The sequence below is a fragment of the Phocoena phocoena genome, chromosome 1 (assembly GCF_963924675.1).
Source record: "Phocoena phocoena chromosome 1, mPhoPho1.1, whole genome shotgun sequence".
Taxonomy (NCBI): Eukaryota; Metazoa; Chordata; class Mammalia; order Artiodactyla; family Phocoenidae; genus Phocoena; species Phocoena phocoena.
The window spans coordinates 57,228,455-57,254,697 of NC_089219.1; the positions used below are offsets into that span (position 1 = coordinate 57,228,455).

A 26,243-nucleotide genomic window follows, 5' to 3' on the forward strand; every position below is an offset into this window, starting at 1 on the left:
TGCAGGAAGCAATGAAAGTTGAATAGAGCTAACCCTAAAGAAAGGGCTAAACCTTAATGCTGACACAGTTAGCTTAAGTAGAAGGCATGCAGCTTCACCTATTTCTAGAGCTACAGTGGAGAGGTTGTAGGGCAAAGCAATTACCCAGTGGATGAATAATGTCCAGATGACAGCTGAAGTCAGTTTCAATTTTTAAAAAGATCTCTCTCTCTTTACTTAGCTCTCTTTTTACCTACCCCCAATCTCAAAGTCTTGATTATACTGATAATCATCTCAGGGTTAATCCATGGCACATATAATATAATATAATGTGAATATTATTGTGGCCACCAAAAAGAAATTGATCTATACCAGTTTAGGGGGAACTGAATTATCTGTGGTAAAACTAAAATTCACATTTAATTTTAAATATTCTCAAAGTTATTTGAGTGTTCCATCTGAGCTACTGTTTAAAAATATCATCATCGTCATCATCATCATTACTGTGTAGTCTTTTTCGATCATCTTCTGCTTACTCTCACTGAACACAGGAGCTGTGGCAAATCTCTGAGTTACAGACTTGGAAGTAAGTGTGAAGATGTTCTATACAGGAAGTTTGTGAAAAGCATGGGCTTTGGAGTCCAAAGATCGTGGTTCAGATCCTGTTTCTATCATTTACTAGCTACTTGACCTTGGCCAACTTACTTAACTGCTCTAAGACTCAACTTTCTCATATGTAAAACAGGGATGAACGTGGTCCCTACCTTACTGGGGTTGCTGTGAAGATTGAGATAATGCGTCTAAAGCACTCAGCAAGGCCCCTGATGTGAAGCAAAAGTTCAATAAGTGATAACTTATTAATAGCATCTGCTACATCTTTGCATAAAACTCTCTGTCTCTAGTTCTGATCAGCTAAGTGACTGCTGAGTTTTGTTTGCAGCCTCTGAACTTGCATGAGAGTGGTGATGGGAGAGCCTGTGTTTTGCTTAGGGGTTTGGAGATTACATGTATGCCAGTCTACATGCAAATGGTAGAACGTCAACTGCGTCTAGTAGAGGAAAACAAGTAGTCTTTATAGTCACTTCATCTGGGTAGGGATGGATTTGTTTGTTGCTTTTTCTTAACCCTTTTGAAGGAAACCGTGACTCAAAGATTGCAACCATCCCAAGTGTGCTTCAGAGCCCAGAGAGTAAGATAAGATGTTTTGTGACTTACAAAAACATAGTCTTTTCCTTGGCTCAAATTTCCCTCATTCCTTAATGCTGGCCACAGGCCAAATGGAATTCCAGAATTACAGGGAAAGATGCAGCCAGGTGGGTCAGTACTGTAGATTATTTTCCCCCAAGAATTACAACAAGATGGAATAAATTAAGTAGGAGTTTTACAGGGCAATGACATTGTCTTTCAAGATGAAAAGGATATCTAGTGAACCTTCTGCCAGCAGCTAGACGCGTGAGAGCTGTTTTCTGTAACCACAGATTGCCTTCTTAGATTTGTTCATTAATTTGTTGTTTCAACTTTTATCACCTCCTGAATTAGAAGAATTGTCTTACACTTCAGCGAAATGCATCAGAGCATGAGTTCCTCAGTGGCAAAACAGTCAGATGTTTTGAAAACAGGATGCTTTGGCTGCGCATTATAAAAAGAGGAACGGAAAGAGAAACAGTATAGAAAGGAAGAAAGCAAATAGCCTCAGCAGGGTCCCCAGCCCAACAGCGGCATAAACACTGACCTATCTTCCTGACCTTCACTGTAGCTCAGTTCCTGACCTCGTGTCACCAAAGCCAACCGACGTCATTGGAGGAGGAGAGGAGGAATGGCACAGCTGCTGTGAGGGTGACTAGAATTTCCTGTCTCCTTCCTGACAGACGCAGGCTGAAAAGTACAGAGTTGCAACAACAGTGGCTGAGGAAGGACCAACACAGAACAATCCCAGTGAGGTGGCGTTGTGACTGAGGGGAAAGAGGGAGCTTTGACTGAGAAACAGTGTCTCTGGCCTAAAATTTTCAGGTGAAAAATGTCAAAGGAGTCATTCGTACCCGGCATGTTGAATGTCTTTCAAAAGATATAATACCCAGGGGCTTCCTTGGTGGTGCAGTGGTTGAGAGCCCGCCTGCCGATGCAGGGGACACGGGTTCGTGCCCCGGTCCGGGAAGATCCCACATGCCGAGGAGCGGCTGGGCCCGTGAGCCATGGCCGCTGAGCCTGCGTGTCCGGAGCCTGTGCTCCGCAACGGGAGAGGCCAGAACAGTGAGAGGCCTGCATACCGCAAAAAAAAAAAAAAAAAAAAAAAAAAAAGATGTAATACCCAGTAAGGAACTATCTTCAAGCAGCTGGTCACTGACCTAACTTTCCCCCACAAGTCCCCCACTACACTTTTCTTTCTCAACTAGCTTTGCCCTGGGGCTATTTTATGTGCAGTACAAAGGTTTGGGCCTTATCAATGAAAATGGATGTTCTGTTGTTGAAAAGAGCAGTCCTGAATAATATCAGTACTCTCTTGAGAATGGAGCACCAAGACCCAGCATTTCAGTAAATGTTTGCTAAGGAAGTCTATAAGATGGGAACGGGAGACAGACGGACCTTTTTCTCTAAAGGGCATCAGAAAGTCCACTACAGATACCATGACAGGGGAAATGAGTCCTCTCAGCTCTACAGGTTTCTTTTTCCGATTCTTCAGGTGTAGCCGTACTAGAGTACCAAACGTGAAGCCAACTACTTGCCTGTGCTCTTGGGTGGGAGGGAATTAAGTCATCGAATTCTACCAGCCTGGAGCCACCTGGGACCCAAGCTGCATGTCACTGGAATGTGACCATGATAGGTTGATTCCCTTACAGTTGGTGAGTCATTCTCTATCCAGTTGTATAATTTGTAAGGATGGGAAATGTTGGATCCAGCAGAACTGAAAGGAAATAGATCTTATTGATCAATGGATTCATCTTAGAACTCTGTTGGGAAGATGATAGACAGGTAACCAATTATTGAAAGGGATTCATTCCACTTTGACGCAAAACTGAATGACATGATTAGAGCAGTGCCCCCCATGGGGCAGGAGGACCCCTCTTCCTGGGCACTGTGCTTATAGAGAGCTTAGCCTAGTCTGTATTCAGCTGTACTCTGCTCCAGGACCTGGGGAGGCTGCTGGGTCGAGGGACCACCTGTGCTCCCCCTTCCATACTGCATCCACCCTCACATTGTCTGCTCAAATGGCTTTGAACTCACTTCCAGGGCCTATGCAGGCCTCTTACCTGGGTGTGCTGCAGGAAAGCATACCTTTAAGCCCAAGGAGTAGCCAAGAGGCAGCAATCTGGCTTGAGACAGTAGTGTGGGAGAAGCTTGGACATGCAGGCTGTCTAAGCAGAGGGTGTACTTATGGGACCCACATACAAGGTCCCTGGTGGTGCTAGGACATGGGGAAAGAATGGGGCAGGGCGTGGTCCACGAACTAGATCCCCCTACACTACCATATGCAAGGTGTTCAGGTTTTCTAAATTCAATCTGGCCTTCCACAGGAAGGGATGTCTGTCAAAGTAGGAATATTGGAGGTAGCTCAATTTATATCCTTATACAATTAGACTTATGATATGTGGCTCCACAAATGTTGGAGGTGACCTTGGATTAGAGGGCAGAATAGAATAAAAATCAGTTCTGATGGCCAAGAGGGGGACTCATACAGTGTTTTGGTCCAATTTTTCTTTCTCTACTGCTCAGATATGTATGGTACTAGAGACAGCAAAGTGGAAAGAGCCTGGGAATAAGCCATGAGTTTGAGTTCTAGCGCTGCCTTTATTGAGGTGTTTTATCTTAAACAATTACATCATTTTGAATCTTTGCATTTTCTTAACTACAAAAAAAAATTGTTGGAGAGGACTGTCTCCATGGTCTACTTCAGCTCTTGTATTTATCAATAGAACAATAATAGTGAGCAACCAATCTATTTTTGCAGGTGTATACTTTGTGTGCAGATACTGTGCTAAGCTCCTGATCTACATTCTGTCATTAATACTCACAGCAACTCTTTGGATGGGTACTGTTATTATCCCCATTTTACAGATGAGTAGAGTGTGGCTTAGAGAGTTGAAATAAATTGCCTAAGGTAAAGATGAGAGCCAGGATTCATACCCAGGGCCATCTGACTCACCAGCAATGACCCCAATGGGACAGATAAATATAGAAATAAAGAGATAGTTAATCATTCTTATAAGGGAATTTTGTTGTGGTTTCTGGGAGGTCTTATTCTTCTAACTCTGGCTATCACAGATGGGTAGGTCTGGTTCAGAATCCTAGTCTGCAATCACCATATTCTGGGCCTCTAGATTGGCCATTAATAACCTCCAGCTCTGTCTCTGTGGCTGGGAAGCAGTGTCCATTAACATAGAAGAGGGGGAAGAATAACCGTAGTTATAGAAAATGGTTCTAAAGCATCCATAAAACTGTAAATAATGATATTAAACTAATCTACTGTATCAGTTTGCTAAATTCAAGGTCTATTTTTTTCCCCAAAGTCTTCTCTAACATGACCTAAGATAAGATAGTAAGTTTTGTTTAAAGGACTTTAGCCTACCCTCTAATTTCCCTTTTACCTACCCCCCCTCCCCCAACCCCCGAAATAAAAAGAAAACAGAGGCTATTCCTGTAATTTTTTCATTTTATTACGATTAAAATAATTGGGGCAATTTCATCATATACTATGTCCTTTCCAATGCATGCAATATGACCATAAAACAGAGGAGCGATGTTTCTGTAGCAGTAATCAATATAGGGAAATTTCCTAGAAGTAACATGGAGACTGTCTCCCTTAGATTTGTCTTCATGCAGAGATGAAATAGAAAATTAAGTTGTTTATTCTTTATCCAGCATTATTTCAGTTACTCTTTCTGACAAAATAGTGTTGCATTATTGAGTGTAAGTCAGTATTCCACGTTCTATTCTTATCAAAACCTAAATCGAAGATTTTGAAATTTGTTTAGTGCTTTGTAGTAAATTTGATCTGTAATCTGTTTTACTTAATTGAAATACTTTTGCATTGGTATTTACAGAACCATTTTCTCCACTGAATTCTAATCCGTTTAGCCCACATAACTCACTTGAAAGTGCCCAAGTGAACAAATCTCTAAAAAACAAGAAGGAATGAAGTGAAGGAACATTACCATTGATTGGTGCACCTCTGGCTAGCTGATAAGAGCTGATATTCTCAAAATAGAATAAATAAGTCATTTTAATGGGAGCCTTTCTCTCCACATTAAAAAAATTATGTTTAGAGTACAAGTATAAATCTAGAACACTAGTTTTGAAAAATAGAATTACACTATGTCAATGGAATAAAGGTTTGTTTTACATCTTTTTATACTTCTTTCTCATTGTTCTTTTTACTTTTAGAGTATGCCCCGGTCTAGAAGCCTCCCCAGATCCATGCCATTGTTATCTATGAAAGAAAAGGCCAAGGGTGGAGCTTGTTCTTGTGCTATTCTTCCAGCACATCTTACTTCTAAGTAAACGTGTGCTCAGCAAGTAGAGATAGCTCAGCTCTGGAAGCCAAGACTTACCAAACCAGAAGATACCAGGGCAAACTTGTGCCACGGTCAATAGATTTCACACTCTAGAAGGCTCTGTGCCAGTTGTCACCGTGCATCTCTGCACATCCCTCCACTTTAGCATTTTTCAGGGATCTGCCAACCCCTCTCTGTCTTGCCCAGTTGTACGTGATGTTTCCCTCAACTGGTGCCAAACTGTTTAGTCTCTTGGATATTTTACTGTAACTTCCTTTGTTTGATTTACTTTAAAGTAGCCAAGTGTTTCCACAAAGAAAGGACTGTTAAGTTATTTAGAAGTGAAGAAGACAGTAAAACTCCTGTTTCTTTTGTTTCTGTTGTGGGAAGTCACTGATAATCTTTTTCTCTTTAAAAAGTGCCTGATACTTTTTTCTCTTTATGGAGTAGAGTTTAAAAGCTATAAATCATGCAATTCTGCTCATGAGTCACATGTTTCTTCAGTTAATTACTTGCCATTTAAAAACCTTCAGAGATTGAAGTTTAGTGAACTTATTGAAAAGAAAATTCATCTTCATGGCTCAATTTCATCTTTTTTCTTTTTTTAGCTATTCAGAATATGGTCATCTTAAAGATAGTCATTTTAAAACTCTAAATGGCCCAGTTCCCTTTATTCTTTGATAACAGCATAGTGCGTAATATTATAACCCTCAGCAAATTATAAAAATGAAATTTGAGTACAGATACCAGAAGGTAAAGTGACTTATCCAGTTTTAAAAATTTGCATTTAAGGGCTTCCCTGGTGGCGCAGTGGTTGGGAGTCTGCCTGCCGATGCAGGGGACACGGGTTCGTGCCCCGGTCCGGGAAGATCCCACATGCCGTGGAGCGGCTGGGCCCGTGAGCCATGGCCGCTGAGCCTGCGTGTCCAGAGCCTGTGCTCCACAACGGGAGAGGCCACAGCAGTGAGAGGCCCGCGTACCGCAAAAAAAAAAAAAAAAAAAATTTGCATTTAAGACAAGAGGTCTTGGTATTTTATATCTGAAAATTTTAAATGGTTATTTTGGAAAGAAAACAGTAAGAAGAGGTGTTATCATTAAATAAAAATATCTGTCCAGCTCAACCACATAGGCTGTGTGCTAAAGCTAATCAAATGGGGCAAAGTGGAGTGATAATCTGGCAACTATCTAATGCCTTTGGTCAGTATGGATGGTAAAAGTTGATAAACCTAACCAAAAGAGACCTGAATGTATTCTTTCTAGCTATAGTCTTATGCGGTTGCATTAGACAAAATTCCCGAACTTTGAGCCCATAATGGAGCCATAGGTATTACCTATTTTAAGACTTCATTTTATAGATGAGGATTATAAAAACTGAGGGTTAAATATCTAATATGTGCCACAGATCTTTGTAAAATATAAAAAAGAAATCTAAATGAAAAGTAATTTTATTATGACATGACTGCTCCAGAGTCATCAGGTTAATTAGTGGAAGATTAAGGTACTAAAATCCAGCTTGCTCTTCATCTTCAGCAAAAAGCTGATTAAGCTTAAGAAAGACATGGGACATTCCCTCTTTAGCTTGCAATGATTTTTAACCTTCTCATTCCTCTTCATGAATAAAAGCTCTACATGTCTTAATCATTTCAAGTAAAGAGAACTAATTTAGTATTCCTGAAAATTGTGTGATCAAAATCTAGCAGGAAATAGTTGGAGCAAGTTACTCTAAATGTCCCTGGCATTGGTTGTTTTGTTTTTCTTCTCTTTGCTTTTTGCTGTTTCAATTTCTGAATAACTATACATATTAATATATCTGAATTAATACATATTAATATAATAGACATATATATATACATACATATATCATCAGATAAAAAACTCATTAAGGCAACCAGGATTAACATTTTCATCCTCACATAATTGAAATGCTACCCTACAGATAATTTATTTCCAACCTTTTCAGTTAACATAATAGCCTATTTCTTCATTCTTTTCTTAGGTTAGATTCCCATAAATGGAATTAATGGATTAAAAGGCAACATTTTTAAGGCTTTGATACTTATTTGCTTTTGATACTTATTTGCTTTGGCATTGATCCCAATGCCAAAGTTTAAGTAGTAAAAACCCTGTGATTAGTAAAACTCCTTCAGTTTCTTTCTATTTCTTCCTTTCCTCTCTCTGAAACTGAAGGTGATAAATTGGAGAGTTTTACCAACTGGTGGAAAAATAGTCAACGTTCCAATTCTCTCTGCTACTTAGCAGAGCTGTTGGCTTAGGAAGTAGAAACGAAGACAGTGATCTCAGGTTGACCCTATCCCTGTACCCCAGAATGTTTCTGCCCAGTGGCCCAAATTATGCAAAGCTCTCCCAACTCAAATAAGATTTCTGGATTCTTGAGTTGTGTCATCGACATCTTGGTGGAGTTGGATTCAACAGTGTTGGCAGCTACACATTTAGAAACAATATTGATGTAATTAATGCCTTGTCAACGTTTTAAATCAAATAAACCTCATTTACAGTAGATAGAGATACATTTTGATGTGTTTAGGTAGCTCAAGATGAGTTTTGATGTTTAACTCAGATGTCTGAGTTAAGCACATGTTGCGAATATCTTGCCACAAAACATTGACAAACTCTGAACTATTAACCTAACTACTTAAAATGAGCAGATGCAGGAAAAAATAAAGGGAAAATGACTTGGGAAGAACTGATTATCTCGTTTATAGTAGTCCCTCCCCCTTATCTGTGGTTTTGCTTTCCACCATTTCAGTAACCCGTGGTCAACTGCAGTCCAAAAATATTTAATGGAAAATTCCAGAAGTAAACAATTTCTAAGTTTTAAATTGCGCGCTGTTCTGATTAGTGTGATGAAATCACACACCGTCCCACTTCACCCACCCGGAGGCACGTGATTCACCCCTTTGTCCAGCATATCCTGCCCAATAGTCACTTAGTAGCCAGCGGGGTTATCAGATCAACTGTCCTGGTATCTCAGTGCTTGTGTTCACGTGACCCTTACTTTACATTTTACGTAATAATGGACCCAAAGCACTAGAGTAGTGCTGCTGGCCATTCAGATATGCCAAAGAGAAGTTATAAAGTGCTTTCTTTAAGTGAAAAGGTAAAAGTTCTCAATAAGGAAATAAGGAAAGAAAATAAGGAAAGAAAAGGATAAGGAATAAGGATAGAAAAAATAAGAATAAGGAAATAAGGAAAGAAAAAAATCACATGCTGAGGTTGCTAAGATCTATGGTAAGAATAAATCTTCTATTGGTGAAATTGTGAAAACGAAAAAAGAAATTTGTGCCAGTTTTGCTCCTCAAGCTGCAAAAGTCATGGCCACACTGTGTGATAAGTACTTAATTGAGACGGAAAAAGCATTAAATTTGTACAATAAGATATTTCGAGAGAGAGGCCACATTCCCGTAACTTTTATTACAGTATATTGTTATAATTGTTTTATTTTAGTATTTATTGTTGTTAATCTCTTACTGTGCCTAATTTGTAAATTAAACTTTATCATAGGTATGAATGTATAGGAAAAAACATTGTATATATATATAGAGTGCAGTACTGTCTTCAGTTTCATGCATCCACTGGGGGTGGAACATATCCTCCACCAATAAAAAGGGACTAGTGGATAATGTTTATTAAGGGAAATCATTCCATGCCAAAATATCCTTGATAGTCTAACTTTAGCTCTTTTGATATTTACCCATTGCTAATCATTACTTATTTTATCAAGTAGGACAAAGTTAGAAATTTTCTTAGCATATAATGTAGGAAATGAAAAGAAAATTTTCAACTCCTGAATGGATAAGAAAACTTAGTTTTTTAGCCGCTATAAGATACAGAAGACTTGAATTTAAAAGTTAAAATATGTAAAAGGTGATTTCACTGCTGGGGGCGAAAGGGGGGAGAGGAGATTATTTAATAACCAGGATAATCAGCTGAGTATAGGAAAAGAACTGACAGAGTTGAAAAAAATAGACTAAAATTTTAGTAGCTCTGGTTGTTCCCAACAGTGGACTTCCAACTTCCTCTCTACCCTCAATATCAGAAGATCTATTGAAAACAAGGAAGAGTTTTATTATAACCTGAGAATGAAGAAATGTTGGCTCTACCCCTCTCTTGGTATCCTGTTGCCTAGAAAACCTCCCTTTGGCTCCAATACATCATCAGGCCCTGTACTATGAACCTACTCCTGGTCTGCTAGACTTCTTGGCTTTCTTTTTTTGAAACCCTGCCTTAGCTACCCTGACTTGGATCAAATTTTCATAGACCATCCTCTTAACTATCTTATTGGTTAATATCATAGCTAACATTTTCATTATCTGGGGTTTTATTTATGTCTGCTCCAGTTTGCAAGCTCTTGAGTCCTGAAATTCTGCTTTGCATTTTTGAGGCTCCACATTTGCTTATAGTGGTAGTCGGGCTAAAAATTATCAAGGAGGCATAGCTCTACTTCTGTCTGTCAGGAGGGAAGTGAAAAGCAGATGAAGGCTTTTGTCAGTTGGTGGTAATTGATTTTGGTTTTGTTTTATTTGGAAAAGCTCTCTGCAGTTCTACTTGATTTGGTCATTTAGGACATTTGTTGGCATTGGGAGTTTTGATAGCTTATCCTGGTTTTGACCAATGCTAGGACAGGTAATGACCTCACTGGTGGGCACAGCACTGTTTAAAGATGGAAACATTTTTTTGCATTTTCAAAAACTTTAAATTCATGGAACATGCTTAGACTATCCAGGGGTAATGTGCATTTCCAGTATCCTTTTGCACACCCATTTGCCTGTGAGAAGACTAGAGACTTTCTGATGGGTCACTAATGAGATGGACTCCAACTCCTGCTGTAGGTAGCCCAGAAGGGTCAGTTTCACTGACCAGATGCTACCCATCCACCAAGATGAAAGGGCACAGTGCCCTCCCTGCCTCAGTCCCTGTCCATTGCGATCACTGCTCCTGGCTCCATTCTGTAATTGAGTCAGAATGATTTAGCTAGATCTGCGTTTATTGATGCAATGGGTATGTTTTTCTTGGCCAGGGCTAGTACATTACTTGTGTTCTTGACAGGATGAGCTGCCACTGAACTTTTCCCTGCTGTATTTTAACACACTTAAGATCCAGTTGCACCACATTGATTTGCATCTGTCTTACCAATTGCATGGGAGCGTCCCTGATAATATCTCAAGACTTATCAGTATTATTTTTTAAACACTTTAAAATCAGTATAATTTAATTTCAGTACGTTCATTTTATTTTGCTTGCAATAATTAAAAATACTCCTTTACTAATAATCTTTTTTTGTATGTTTGAAGCATTAAGGTAAGGTCATTGTTGAATGCTGCATAGTAAACTAGTAAAATTTCTAACTTTGAAAGGTCATAGATTGCTTTTCAAAAAAAAGGCTTTTCAGGGCCCTTGATAAATCCTAAAATAGGAGAACTTTGCCAAAATAAACAAACAAAAACATGAACCCCTGGGCAAGACTGGATTCTCTTTTTTTTAAAGTAAAATAACTATATTGAGTTAAAATGAGTAAAAAATGAGCTTTTTGGTAAAGGTAATGAAGAAGGAGGAGATACTGGTAAGAAATAATTCAGGAGAGATTTTTCTTCTTTGAACACTTTTCAAATCTAACTACATGAGCCAGGACTGCACTTTCCCAAGGACTCTGATTTTGCCCGAGGGAACATTAATTATGGGGCAGTGTAGAGATTTTTAAGGCCCATTTCTTCACTTATAGCTTATTTGCTCTCAAAGCTTCCTGCGGTACCAAGATAGAGCATTACGTAAAGGGCCACTCTCTTTAAGTGTATAGCTGTTTGTTATTTTTGTGTTGCCAGATCCAAGATAGCGTGGTAAGGAAACCTATCTGAAGAGCCCTTTGCTCCATACACAGCACTCTCACCTATGTTATCTCATCTGATGCTCACCAAGAGGAAAGTATTAGTATATCTCCATATTCAATGTGAAACCAAGCTACAAGCTGTGTCCAAGACCCTCAGTCACTAAATCATGATGCTTAGAATCAAACCTGTTCTCTTTACTTCAAAGTCAAATGACTTAAAAATAATAATTAAAAGGCAAACCAAAAGATTAGTATGATGTATGTTTACATTTTTATAAAAGAACAACAGCAGGGAAAACTAATATTTTTTATCAGGATGTTACCTTTGAAATGCGGTGGTTAATGATTGGAAGAGAGCAAAATGGACTTTTTTGCTGGTAATATTCTCCTTTCCTACCTGAGTGCTTGTTAAACAAGTATGGTCATTTTGTACACTATTTTGTGTGTATTTTGCACACCAATAAAAGTTTTAAAAATAATAATAATTAAAAGGAAATCCACAGGGTAATTAATTATATTCTTCCATGCCTTGCCAACAAAACGTATAATCATAGAATTTTAAAGCTAGAGCTCGACCTTCTTATTTTTCAGACCTCAGCTTAGATGTTTTCTCTTTGGAGAGGTCTTCTCTAATTATCCTAAGTCAGTAGCTTATTCGTTTTACAATTTGCTGTCACAATTTATGATTTTTGACTTTTTTTGTTGTTCTTGTTGTAGAACTTGGTTTTTACTAATCTCCTCCCTTTGACTGTAAGGTTATTGGTGACATGAATTGTTCATTATTGTAGTTCTGGCATTTAGAATAGCTCTAGGCATTCAAATAAATATTTGTTGGATCATGTGCATGATGGCTCGGAAACTTAATTTGTTGAGGACCAACTATATTGTTAGTGGCAAATCTATTAGAACCCAAGAATCCTGTTTCCTGTTGCACTGTACCGTGCTACACATAGGTGCTTCCCATGACCAATTCTAGTTTTTCTAATTGTTAGCTTTGATGAGAAATTCCCATCTGGTTCACAGTGGCTCTTCAAAGTACCCTCAGAAGCAGCAAAAGCTTGCACCAGAGCCTTCCCCAAATGCAATCAGATAACACAGAATGAAGTCTTGGGGACAAATGTTTTCCTCGTGAGCAGAAATATGAAGCACATTTTTGGTGTTGTTTGGTTCGACATCGGGGTATTCAGCTTACCTTTCTCTTGAAAAGTCTGCATCCTGTGGACAAGAATCTAAGCTCTACAGAGACTGACAATAGCCACTGCACGCTCAGCTGGGAGCATATCTGTGAATACACGTTGTGTCTAAAACTCAGCCATTTGCCATATCTGTTGTGTCTGGGGCATAGGAGCTTAGTCATTATGCCATTGTTTGGTTGTATTTTTCATTCCTGACATATTGCTGGTACTCCTCTCATCCCCACCTTGGCCACATATTCAATTAATTCAGATATGCTGCTGGATTGACCTGAACTGTGGAAATCTGAGTAAAATGCATACTTGGTACAGTTGTCCTTATGTCAGGCAATCTGTGGCCATTCATGGCTTCTGGTTAATACACAAAGAGTTCTGAAGTCTCTAAATTTGAGGAAATTGGCTAAGTCATGAATCATGAAAGGCTAGATTTGAAACAGCTCGACATCTCCAAAATAAACTTTTTAAAGGTATGGCTTTAACACAAGGCCATTTTGAGTTACGGCTTTATCTGACAGGTTTCATCTATCTTTCTGGCAATTCTGGTTTACACTCCTTAGACTGAGGAATAATCTAAATGTCAACCAGCGAGCCAGAACTTCTGTGAGTAACTCATGTGTCACGTAATCTATATGACATAGCACTGCATCACACCTGCAGCAGCATATCAGGGAAATTCTCTAGTTAATTTCTTGTCAACAACGAAAAGAAAAGAGTTTAGGTGCTAAAGAGCCAACCAAAACCTCCACTCAGATGCAAACCAAGTGAAAAAGGTGCCAAGAGCTCAGATTCTTTGAAAATTCAGAGAAAAACTCAGTTTTAAGTACAAATTCTACAACAGTCTCAGACACTTTACCGACCACTGTATATGTATTGTTTCTAACCTTCCGATTTTAAAGATAGAAAAACTTAGTCTCCAAGAAACTCAACAACTTGTCAAGTTTCTCAGTCTAAGTTACAATATAGGATTTTATTTTCAGACCCAGTTGTATACTCAGCTGATCCTATGTCATGTTATTATGATGTTGGGTCTGCTGTTAGAGTCTTATTTATGCTGTTAGACCCCATGGGTAAGACCATCCTGTAGTCAGAACCCCTTCTACTTCATGTATAACCTATGCATCTAACTCTGAAACTACTTTTATAAGTCGTTTCATGCACCCAACAAACCTGTACATCTGGGGGTATGCTGTTCTGCAAAGCATCCATCCATCTCTTCTAAACTTTGGTAGCTAATAATAGGAAAAACAAAATGCAAAACAAGTATAATTGTCTTTTTTGAGGATAAAATTACTTAAGACTACTGCATTCATCCTTTATGATTTAAAAATATGTTCAAATCTCTAACCTATGGTAGATTCTTCTCAATTGGCAAGGACGTATTCTAGCGTAGGGATTACCAAAATACCAACAGATAACATATATTTATCCAGGGAAGAAAAGGATATTTCTATGTAACCCAGGGATTTTCTTTATTTATTTGATGGTCCCTAGAGTTGATCTTGAACATTTCCAGACTAAGCAGCTGTCCCAACCCTGGGAAACTGCTAATCCAGAAGCAGCGATTCTCAGGGGACATTTTGAAGCATCCCGTTGTCTTTTATCTCAAAGGGTATGTGAAAGTTGCTAGCTGAAATCAATATAATTGATATTAAACACAAGATATGCTGCAGATTGTGTTTAAAAGGGGTATAGTAGTAATCTCAAAAATCAGCTATGGTAGATTTTTATGGCTGCAAAAATAGTGGAAATTTTAATAAGGCAATATTTAATGCAGGATTTTAAGCAACCCAGGAGACGTTATAGGATAAAATTGCAAATCAGTTCTTAAAGAAAATCATGACCAATTTTTATGGGGTTATGAAAAGACCGTAGAATGTTTGGGGGATGATTTTCCTGTTCTGTGACATTGCTCTCAAGTTAAATATGAAGGCCTTGAAGCATAGGTCGTGTTTTCCGCTGGTCGGGAGAGGACACTAAACTGAAAGGACCGTGGGTCTGATCCATGGTAAGATTTCTAATTTTAAAAATGTAACAAGTTGTAGAACCTCTGGCTATGTAGTCATTCAAAAGAATCCTTAATATTCTGCTTTGGAATCGCATTAACGTCCCATGGCCCTGGAACTGGCTTTAGAAGCTTGAGGTTAAATATTAGCCATCGTGCACAGAAGAAGTTGTAGAAGGCTTAAATGGAAAAACAAAAGAGTAACTAAATAGCTTACCTTGATTCCTTGATTTTTCTCATTGCTACTGTGATTTTTGTCATCTGTAGAAAAATAAAGCCTCTGCTGTGTGTAATTATCAGGCCAGCATCCTCAGTCTGTCATAGTACCTTTTTGGGGGTCTATCACTATTAACAACCATATTAAAAGGGAAAGGTCAGGTACATAAAATGAAACTGTGAAGCTTCAGTAACAGTTGCAGGTGTTTTTCATCAGAAGGAAAGACTTCTGTCAAAAAGAACAAGTTTGAATATTTTAAATTATCTAAAAATATACAGTACCTCTAAACCTTACACATTATGAGTGTATGACTTTGAAATCCAGTCTCTTTAAGGGATATTTAGGACATGTGATATCTGGGACATATTTATACTAAAAAGAAACATTTGTTGTTTATCTGAAATTTAAATTTAACTGGGTACCCTGAATTTTTATTTACTAAATCTAGAAACCCTACATATGTGAAAACATATATATACTCACACACTATATTTATAAATCATAGCTTATACATATATATACATATATATGTATATATAGCTAAAAATGCATAATGAAAATATAAGTCTTTGGGTATAAATATGGTGTCTTTTGTCTATTAAATTGTGTCATTGCAGCAACTCTCAGAGTTAGGGGAATGTTAGTTCATGAGAAATTTCTCTAAATATTTTTATGGGGATTACTTTGGGTCTAGGAAAAGTCCGTTTTTTTAGCATCCCAATAATGTGTGCCATATCTCCTCTTGAAAAGTTTCCAGAAATTCTGAGAAAAAGAGACAGCACCAAAGAGTATAGATAGACAGTTGGGTAAAAAGAAACAACTACGGTAATAATTTTGAGAACTGTTCAAGACCTAGTATCAAGTTGTAGAGCAGTTATATTCAAAGTTATATTTAAATTCTTTTGATTTTTTTTTTCAGTTCTCTGTATGAAAGCACTAATGGTTTGTCCCTACCTTGACTTTTAAAATGTCTCTTGAACAGATACTAGTCCTCTAACCAGCAAATGGAATTTACTCTCTTTTAGCTTCATCATAAATGCCAATGTTTTGTTACAGAATTATGGTAGAGATGTCCATGATTGTTTTTCATTACATATCTATTGTGGATTATTACATCACTGGACAGTTAAGAAGAGAATCACTCAATTCTAATACGTTTAGATGCATTTCTTTCTGATCTGGCACATGGACAGTTAGAACGACTTAACTATATTCCTTGGAGCACCAGGGGTTTGCTCCAGTAATAGAGCAGAACTTTTCTGCTAGAATGCCCCATCATGGAACTATATAGTCTCCAGTTAAGTGGATATTAATGGACAATGGCAAGTTATTCCTTTCTTAACCCCATTACCAACTCAGTTCAATTTCATTTGCCTCTCAAATAAGACAAATATGTCATTAAAGAAATTGGACATCAAGTTTCAAATAGATGGTAGAGTTCATAGGGAAAGACAAAAAGGAGACAAGAGATGAGATGCATTGTCGGATAACCTGAAATGTTAAGAATTGTGGGAATTGTGAGTGTGATAAAGGGGTTTAGAAAAAGTACACTATATTCCCATTGTTGTTGTTTAAATCAGATTTTGCAAAGGAAAGTGTAGGTGTTTAGGAATTCGAGTCCTTCACTTCTCTGGGTCTTCGTTCCTTCATGTGGAAACTTAGATATACGGAAAAAGCAATTTTTTTCAAAATGAGAAAGAACCTGATAAATTTGCCATTTTACAACTACAGAAACAAGAAGGTAATTCATCTTACCCAAGGTCACACATCAGGTGAGTGCCAGAACTAAGAGACAAGCTTGCCTTACTTCCATTTCTCACTAAACTGGGCCGGCCACTGCAGTTTCAACCTCCTTCTACCATTACTAGCATTCTGTGATTCCAGGCAGAATTTTCAGCCCCTTCACTTTTTCTCATGCCCGGGAATTCTTATTAAGTTATGACTAACCAAGTGTAAAATATGAGTCAAAATGTAGTCCCTAATAAAGTCATTGTGACTTTAATGACTTTGGCGGTTGTTTCATTCTGCAAAAACAGGAAGATCTCACACAATAAGGCGCCTGTCTCACAGATGGGCTTCTGCGCAGACGGCCACCCACAAGGGTGACTCCTGAGGTTGTCTTCCTCTCAGGGGCACCTTTTTTTTCATCTGCAGGTTTCATCTACTTACTTCATCTTAAGGTTATCAATGAGAGGAAAGTACCCGCTTTATCTAGCCTTTGATAGGCTGAAGAATATTTTTGATCACTAAAGATTCACTCTTAAGTGATTTCCAGGTCACCCCCTAACAAGCCCAGATTAGTCTTAAAAGTAGGTCTTTTATGTGCTTGATACTAGTCCCTTGTATTATTACTCTTCTAGATGGTTTTATTCTTAGAAAGACAGAATCAACAAGTTTTAGGACCAGGATGAATTTCCGAGATCATTCTAGTCCAGGCTTCCTTGTGTGATTGATTTAACAAGAACTTTTCAGGAGAGTTTCTAGCTTTACTGTGGATCTTTGCGCAAAGCCCAAACTAGTCCTCTGATGAGAAATATAGAAAAATGATGAAGTGTTCCATCCCTTCAGGAGAAATTGGCTCGGAAGAAAATATTCTCTGTACGTAGTAGCATTGAAGCCAAAGAAAAATTGAAGCCATAAAACAAAATGTTTATATTCAATTTCAGCTTTTGCTATTCTATATATTTTAAGTAACTTCCCACTATTAAAGGTAGCCTATTCAAAAAACTTCACATATGATTTTATAGAGAAGATATATGCTAGGCAAACAATATCGAATTATTTAAGTAGAGAATGATATCTTTTTCCCTTTTCAGAAAATAACTAACTTCTGGCCGTGTTCATGAATCTAGTGTTGGGCGTAAGTTTAAGGAAGCACTGGAGGAATTTGTATTACTAAGGGTTCATTCACAAACTTTGCTTGTCTGTGTTGAAAAGGGGCTTTGGCCATTTCCTCTGGGGACATTATTTCTAGGTAAGCTCTAACAGGGTTTTCTTGTGAAGGCAGCTTCTTAACAGAAAAATAGGATATGTGTACCTTAGGTTGTAGAGACACATTTATCTTTGAAATAGTGTGCTCCTGTTTGTGGATTTCTCTGCTGCATTTGATAAAGTAAATAATGTCTGTTCCCTTTCAATCCCGTAACTCCTGGGCCACAGTTAACCTCAGGAGCTGTTTAATTTTCTTATCTGGACTGAATACCCAACTTGATAAGGAGACAGGAAGACTCCAAGGGTCTTAGAATATAAAACTCTGGAGGGATGATAACCACTTCTCTTCCTTTTGTGACCTATTCTTTTGGACTGAAGCATTTCCGATTTGGGTTGTTTTTCTCTGTAGTGTTAAGGGAGTTTTGTTTTCTGGGAAATTTTGCTTGCCGGTAAATCATATGTCCAGACAGTAGGAGGCTGCCACAAAATTTATCATAGAATCTTGACAGGTTTGGGCTGAGATCCTAAAATCATGTATCACTCTCATTTTGTATATGAGAGCTAAGGTGACTTCACCAGACTGTTACCTGTTATCGAGAGCTGAGAATGAAAGTCTAGATTCGTCTAGTACATCGTAGCTACCTCTGGCTCAACAGAAACAACTCCCATATGGGAATCAGACACTGAAAACCCCACTAAGCCAAGCTTCCCCACTGTCTCTGTAGCCTTAGCCTCAAACACAAGCTATTCCATTCCTTGACGTGTCTCATCACACAGGCCAGCACTAATCATACTGATTGGACTCTGCATTACTAGCATGTAAAAGATACCCCCTGTCTGCTCCTCCAAGGGCATGTCTGCCTTGCTTAGTTTGTACAGAGCCTAATGTAAGTGGGCCCTTCATAAATGCTTTATGATGAGAGCAGTGATTGCCTTAGTCAATGTGGTTGGACCCTCCCTTATGGAGGAGGAAAACCAAAGGCTGTTGCTAAGCAACATTTAAAGGACTGGGTCAGCTTCTGACACTGAGTGACCTCCATCTGCTTACTTCATCATGTTGTGTGTTTTATGGTTGCCTTAAAATGACTTTGGGTTTTGGTGGCATTGTCGTGCCGTTAGCAAAAGGCTCATAGGAGAACTAATTTAGGCATGAGAAGGAGAGAGGTGGTTTTCAGCTGTTAACTACTGACATGAGTTCACTAACCCATCTGGGAGCTCTGCAGGAAAGGTGAGGAGTTTGGTTTATTCCCAGCCCTGTGGCTTAGAGCCACCTCCCTGTGCCCACGTTGGGACTGATTGACAATGTATACCAACAGGATCCTGTGGCAATGGGAGGTGATAGAAAAAAAGTAAGAAGGAAAGTCTTTCCTAGTCTTTTATGATTGAATTTCTAGCTGCTCCTATATTCTGAGCTGAAGGGTCAATACAGCTAATAAAGAGTTGGCCCCAGCCTCAGCAGACAGTAACTGTTGTGGTTAACGAACATGCCCTAATATATCTGACTATTTCTATTAGCATGAAAGCTTATTAGAAGCATGAAAAGTGTTTTTGTTTGTTTGGGGGAGTTTTTTGTTTTCTTTATTTTTACTGCTATATCCTTAATGCATTGCTTGGCACATTTTGGGGTTCAGTAAATATTTACCAAATACATGAGATGAAATGGCATTATTCAACTAGTACAAACCTGATTGACTCCAAAATCTTCCGAAGTATTTCCAAGAGACCAAAGGAACCAAAATGAGGATGATTGCTTGAATGTTACATTTGGCTAAGTCTAGTGCAGAGACATAATTTAAAAAACCATCTGTCTCTATGCTTTCTACAAGACATTTTTTTGCAATGCTCCGAGTAAAGTTTGCTTCTTTGCCAAAATTCAGCCGATCCATCAGAGCACAGAAACCTGTCTTTTTCAGCTTCTGAGTCTTTAGTGTAAGTGCCTGTCTTTTGAGAACTGAAAATGAGAGGCTATTATGACAGCAGTTTTGTCTTAAAAAAATAAACAACTTAGAACTTACATGATTCACCTGGAGTTCAAATTGCAGAGCAGCTCGATAAGTAAAACACACTAGCTGAGACGATTAATTCAGAGATTTCTGGTGACTGTTACTAACATATTATATCATGGGAAGACCCACACGTACACCAGCAGGGTTCCCCAGAAAGAGGGTGACTGTGCATGCCTCTTTGAGGACAATGCATAGAGCAGTGAGCTAAAGGACGGCAATACTGACTTGCATTTGGCTTCACCTCAAAAGGCCTAGTCTCCTGGGCACAGGCAGTGGCATGAGGGGGCCTGGATGCTTGAAGTGAAGCCATTGTCTGTGCAGGATGCTGATTTGAAAGGGGAGTGCCTCACAGGAAAGAGAGCCAATTGCGTGCGGAGACTGTTGCCATGGTGCTTCGCTATTTCTTTAACGTGCTGTACTTGAACTCCTGGGAGTCCAGGGGTGGGGTAACGGAGGAGGGAGAAGGAGGGGAGTGGGATGGGCCTGGGTAGGGAATCCCACTGCAGGGCTCTAGTCTCAGACTTTCTTCTTGCTTGTGATCTTTCTAAAGCCGACAAGGTGAAAGAGAGAGAAAGAGAGAGAGAGAGAGAGAGAGAGAGAGACTATAGGAAAGACTTCCTCAGCATGCTCCAGATTGCAAAAACAAAATAAAAATTAATTTAATTCTTAAATATTTCTAGCATGAATTAGAAGATGTAACACTGAAATACCGAAACAGCACAGTCTTTCATAACCCCGAATAATTCTCCATTCATGCAGAAAACGATAGCTTGTATTTCCTAACTCACTCCAGATCCTAGATGGAAAGGTTAAATGTGTTTAATTCATTTGTCGAATGCAGTCTCATGTGCATATTAATGAGCTGATGGAGGGCAGAAAATTATATTCTGCATACGAAGTACTTTTAAAACGAAATCCATTAATTCTATTCCCATTCGTTTCATTGTGAAAGAAGTCTAAATGCACTGGCACGCCGTTGGTGTGCAGAAAATCTCCCCAAAAGCTAGCTTAAAAAGTATTCTTGTATACTGAAAGCCTAGTTTGAAAAGAGCCACAGTTCTCGCTTTTTCAATGTTGTTTTTTTTTTTTAATGTTCGGAAAGTAAATTAATCAAACACACCGTCACTTCGAAACCCTTAGAGCGGCTGAGCTCTGTACGGAGGCTGCGTCTGCAGTGTCCTGGTCTCCGCAGTGGAGAGAGGGTGAAGAACACCTAGATGAAATGGGGGAGGGTACCGACTTCGGATTGCTTTAAATATTCATGGAGCTTCCTCCATTTTAATCTTCTCCTTTTAAAAAGATGGCTGTGTTTCCTAGTCTGGCATCCCCTCGGGAAAGAAGAATTGCTCCTTCCTTGCAGAGTTCAGCTGAGCAGGACTAATCTAGAGTGGAAACCCCTTCGGCCACCAGGACTATTCATAATTCATAAGTGCTGCAAACCAGCCAGCTGAATGCATTTGGACAGGCTTTTGCACCTTCGTGCACGTCCTGATTTCATTACTCTCTCTGCCAGGGAAGAAGCAGGGAACATAGGCTTCTTGCAAGAATGGAGTGCGAAGATGGGCTTTGTTTGGATTAGAAAATGCCCTAAATTTCGGAGGCTTTGTCTGTCATAAGTTCTGATTATTTTACCACTGAATCTGCAAGGCTTTCCCGATCCTTTGGGGACTGCTCTCTCAGAACTGTGAATTCTTTCAAAGGGATTTTTGTGGATTGTGGCAAGGAGTGCATTCCAAAATGCCTGAGGCAAACTATTTGTTATCTGTATCTTGGGGTTACATCAAGGTGGGTTAATTTGATTCCATTATGTGTCTTTGATAGAATGTGAAACATTTACATGTGTATGTTTTCTGTGAAGTAGAAAATCTCTGTAATGATTTAATTGTGTTATCACTTAGCCCACTGAGGCTGCTTATGGTGAAATAGGGGCATGTTATATTACATTGTATTTAAATAGACTGTGTTGTATTTTAACCCTATTCTTTTTACACGTGTCTATTTTTAAAGGATGCTTATCTTTTCTTTTGTTTTCCCTTAAACTTTTCACATTTAATCACCTCTCACTCTATAGGTTATTAACTCAAATTATATTTTAGAGTTAATTTCCAATAAACGTATTTTAAAATGTGGTTATTTTTAAGTGAAATGATCTTGACCTCTGTTAAAATTCCTTTTCCTATGTTTGAATCTTCAAAAGAAATCAGATGTTAATTCTAAGAAATCTTAAGAAAACCTTTTTTCCCTAAGGTGACGTTGGAATAATTTCACATTATTGTATTTTGTAGAAATGGTATCATTTATCTAATGATGTCTGCTCACTCGGTCTCTTGGTTCTTAATAAAGTTGGAAACATCTAAAATGATAATCTGCTATTTTTTAGGTGGTTAATACGTTTTTGTTCTTTATAAACAGTTCAAAAGAATGCTGAACCGGGAGCTGACACACCTTTCAGAAATGAGCCGATCGGGGAACCAGGTGTCTGAATACATTTCAAATACTTTCTTAGGTAAGATATTCACTGGAAAACTTATTCCATAACTGAGATTTTTTTTTAATATTAATTTCTGCAAACTGTCAGGAACATCACTATATGAGTTTGGAATGGGGTTAAGTGACAGAAAAATCCATTTAAAATAAGAACTAAAGACAATCCTTAACATAAAAAAAAAAAAAGCTGTAAGGTGTTGTGAAAAAAATGAATGAAAATACCCATCAAAGACAGAAGTTTATTATGGCCTAATTAAATTTATATAGACCTCAGGTCACTCCTTATCTACCCACCCACTTCCATCTCTGTCAAGACCTCTGAAGGGGGGGGTGGGTGATGGGGGGTTCAATCATCCAGTCCTTAGGGACAACTCCAATTGGCTCCTGTGACATGGTATTCTTTAAATTCTTCCAGTAACTGGGCTTTGAGCAAAAGGTTTCCTTTTAGATGCTTTGCGAGAGATGGCTGGAGAACTGTATGGTGATTTGACCCATGATAATAAGCTTTGGAAATAATTTCACTGTTGCTTTGCTAAGGTATTTCTTAACGATACATGGGGGGAGGGCAGAAAGAATCTCCACCTCTCTGAAGGAGTTAGCCTTCTGCAAGCAGCATCATTATCTTCCTAATCTGATACTTACCTATCAGTCTCTGCTTTCACATTGCTAGTCTTTTAACACATGCCACTGACAGGAAAGGTTTGCATCAGTGCCTCTCAACTACTGTCATGCATCCTGTTTGATTACTAGGAATTTCTGATCTCATGTTTAAAGCCATCCTGCTGTGTATTTTTCTTGAATAAGACCTGCAGAACCTGCAAATCTGTACTTCAGAGTGAATGGGTAGCCTTTAGACTCTGATTCTGTTGACTTTCAATTACCACTGAATTATGCTCATTTAGCAGAACTCCACTTTCCAGGGAAATGACCTATCTTACAGCCGAACATTACACCTCCCTTCTTTTTGGCATTGCTGCATATCCTTAAATCAATGAGCATTTGCCTTGATGTCTTATGGAAACACATACCTCTTCTAGTTTTATTTTAAAAAATCAATTCTATTTCTCTAATACCAAAGCAGTTCCTGCTATCAGCAGATCAATCTTTGATCAGCCTAGTGGAAAGCTCATGGCGCTACTCTGTGGCCAGTGGGCATTGGCATGACTGACAAGTGCCTTTCCAACAGTTTCCAGTATGTGGGTGTCTGCAGCACCCGGTTTTCTCCAGCGGCAGTTGTGGCAACCTTTGTCAGAGAACAAAGAGAAGATTTTTTTCATACATCCCAGCTCCAAGAGGAGCTAGAATCTAATTGAACAGAAAGTGTTGTGTACTGATCCTTTTCTTCTCCGTTATCCCCCTTTATGCTTTTGGAGGCAGGTATCTTCTCCTGTCCATCTGTGTGACACCCAATTATTTTTCATAAGCTGGGGATTGTTTTAGGGACAGTCTCCAGGTTAATGACTGTGGGAAAGAAGAATAAAATCAATAAGTGCAAGGACTCATTTTTGTTTTCATAAGCATTGCATGTTAACATATCAGGTCTTGTCTGTCGTCTCAGAAGAGACTCTGACCACTGGAGTAAAGCTGCAGGAAGTCTCTGAGCTCTTCATCATCCAAGGTTGTACCTAAGCAGTCCTTTTGGCTTGTAGCCTCTTTCACTATCTGCTTGCTAAGGACCATGAGAATAGTTTAGTATACCAATTATTCTTATTTTACCATCAAAGGCTATCAAGTGAGGAGGCTGAGAAGATAATAAAAATGAGTTCTCAGTTTCAACACTTTGCATCTCAAGAACGGGAAACTGTCAACTCTGTTGAATATTCCATTTGCTATGGAGGCATATCTCTTGAGGAAAACCATCATTTGGCATCTCATTATTCCCCCCAAAATTAAATTATCAACAAGTGGTTTGAGGTAGGTTGTTAGAACCTCAGTCCTTACACACTCAACATTAGGAGGGTGGTGAGCCTGAGTGTGTGTTTGTGTGTGTGCGTTTGCATGCACATGCATGTGCACACAAGGTAGACCCGATCAAACAGACTAGACAGATAGATTATATTCTTGAGAAAATTTAGGGAGAAAAAAATCCATCATATAAACAAAAGATTCATCAGCTACTTCAACTGTAAAATGGGAACACTGGAGTAGATGACACCCTCTGTCCATTCCAGCTCTAACTTTCTATATGGATGGAGTTTATCAGTCTTGCTGAGACATACCTGGCAACCTGGATTCTCTGGAATAGCCTGTAGGCTTACAATTTGATAATCTTAAAAAGCAAACAAACAAAGCTTGTTTCCAAACTGCAAATGCAGGACATGGAACTCTACGTCCTGTCTTGTGAGCATGGCAAGTATTCCTGGAGGACCGTGAAGCCTTCTTCACAAAATGTCAGATCTGAAGGGGACCTTAATGGCCTCATCCAGTTCCCTCATTTTCCAAGAAAGAAAACTGAGGCCCAGAAGGGTATATAACTTGACCAAGATTACTTGGCTAAAATGTTCCCGAGCCAGAACTATGACTTCACTCTCTTGACTCCTAGATCAAAATACCTGTCACTTCTTTAACTAGGAAAGGTTATTAGGCTGTCAGAAGAAAATCGCCTTTCAGAATAGATGTAATCTATGGAGAAAAGTCTTTAGAATCAGGATTGTTGGACCTAAAAATGTGTTAACAGCTTCCAGTAATATAAGAGCCTCTTGTCAGAGCACAGCAACCATCTCCAAGAGCACAAAATGGGAAGACCTTATTGATTTCAGTTAAACTTGAAGAGCAGTATCTCAGTAAGAGTCATTGAAAGTTAAAATGTGTCATCCAGAAAGGAGGGAAATCCCTCACTGCGGGGAATGTGTGAAACTTGTATTGTTTCCATTTAAAAGGATGGCGTCCAGATGGACAGGCTGACATGCAGGCAAGAGACCATCAGTGCAGGCACTCTGTGATACTCATACAGGTTAATGGGCTCGGGTTGCTGGTACAGGAGGAAGTAAAGGACCCAGGGGGAAGGAGCACAGATTAGAGCAAGATATTTAAATGTGATATTACAAGTTAGTTGATATTTTTTCAGAGAAGAATCACCCCTTTAAATCCCCGACTTACTGTCTCCAAAGCTGGAACATAGAATTCTCAAGACACAGGGAAGAGAACTCAGGAATTTTGCATGATTAAATGCTGTAAGCTAGCAAGAAAAGCACCTCCAATGCCGCCATTATCAGAGTTTTGATGAGACGTTTTTTGCATCTGTTTATTTATTTATTTGGTACTGTTCCACTCTTTCCCCACTGTAGTCTGACCATTCTGTAAATGTGAACTCACAAAGCATGTAGTATGATTCTTTGAGTGTGTGTTTCAGGTTATTTCTGCATGGGACTGGCTAAGCATTTAGCAGAGGAAATTCAGAATAGGGAAACCCATCAGTTGTTCCAATGCCTGCATAGGGAAACACCCATTAATGTCAAAATGGCACTCTCTGTGGATAATGGCTTTCTTCTTTATCGTAATGTTCCAGACACAGTAGTGGTTCGGCTCAATTTCTCGCTGTCGCAGGGAATCTTTAATTAAACAAAGGGAAAAAGCTGCTAGTCCCGCTAGAGGTTTTATATTTGCATTGGCACAGAAGAATCTAACAGCTTCGTTAACCAGGCATGAAGAATGGTGAAGAATGATGGTTAGGAAACGCAGGGGCTATTGTGGCCTTTTATTTTAGCAAAAGTAGTCATTATGAGGAGTAAAGTGACAGGGAGAAAAGTAATTTCAAAAGTAATGTCATATATAGTTTTTATGCCAAAGGTTGAGAGACCAGAAAGAGATTTTAACGGGAACCTGAAGGCCTGGGTTCTAAGCTATTAAATCACTGCGTCTGGAACAAAGTGATTGTGAAATAAATATCTGTTGAATGAATTGCCCTTTAGCTTGGGAAAGTTGCTGACTTCATCTGAAAAGTGAACATGTGGGGTTATTATTGGTTCCCAAACCTGACTCTGATCATCAAAGTCACTTGGGAAGATTTTTAAAAAACACTGATTCAGTAGGACTGGGTGGGGCTCATAAATCTGTGTTTTTCAAAAGTTCCCTGGGTGCTTCTGATGCTGAAC

At 38.8% G+C, this 26,243-nt stretch overlaps 1 protein-coding gene across 3 annotated transcripts in view; it reads left to right on the forward strand.

Moving 5' to 3' along the window:
• PDE4B (phosphodiesterase 4B) overlaps positions 1-26,243 on the forward strand; it is a 618,793-nt gene that overhangs the window by 578,920 nt on the left and 13,630 nt on the right. For 2 of the 3 annotated variants that reach the window (XM_065885940.1, XM_065885988.1), the window contains one exon: positions 22,075-22,168. In XM_065885940.1, coding sequence (XP_065742012.1) covers positions 22,075-22,168 — 94 coding nt within the window. Of the gene's footprint in view, positions 1-21,086; positions 21,448-22,074; positions 22,169-26,243 lie in introns of those variants that run through there. The other variant, XM_065886051.1, reaches the window with a different exon arrangement.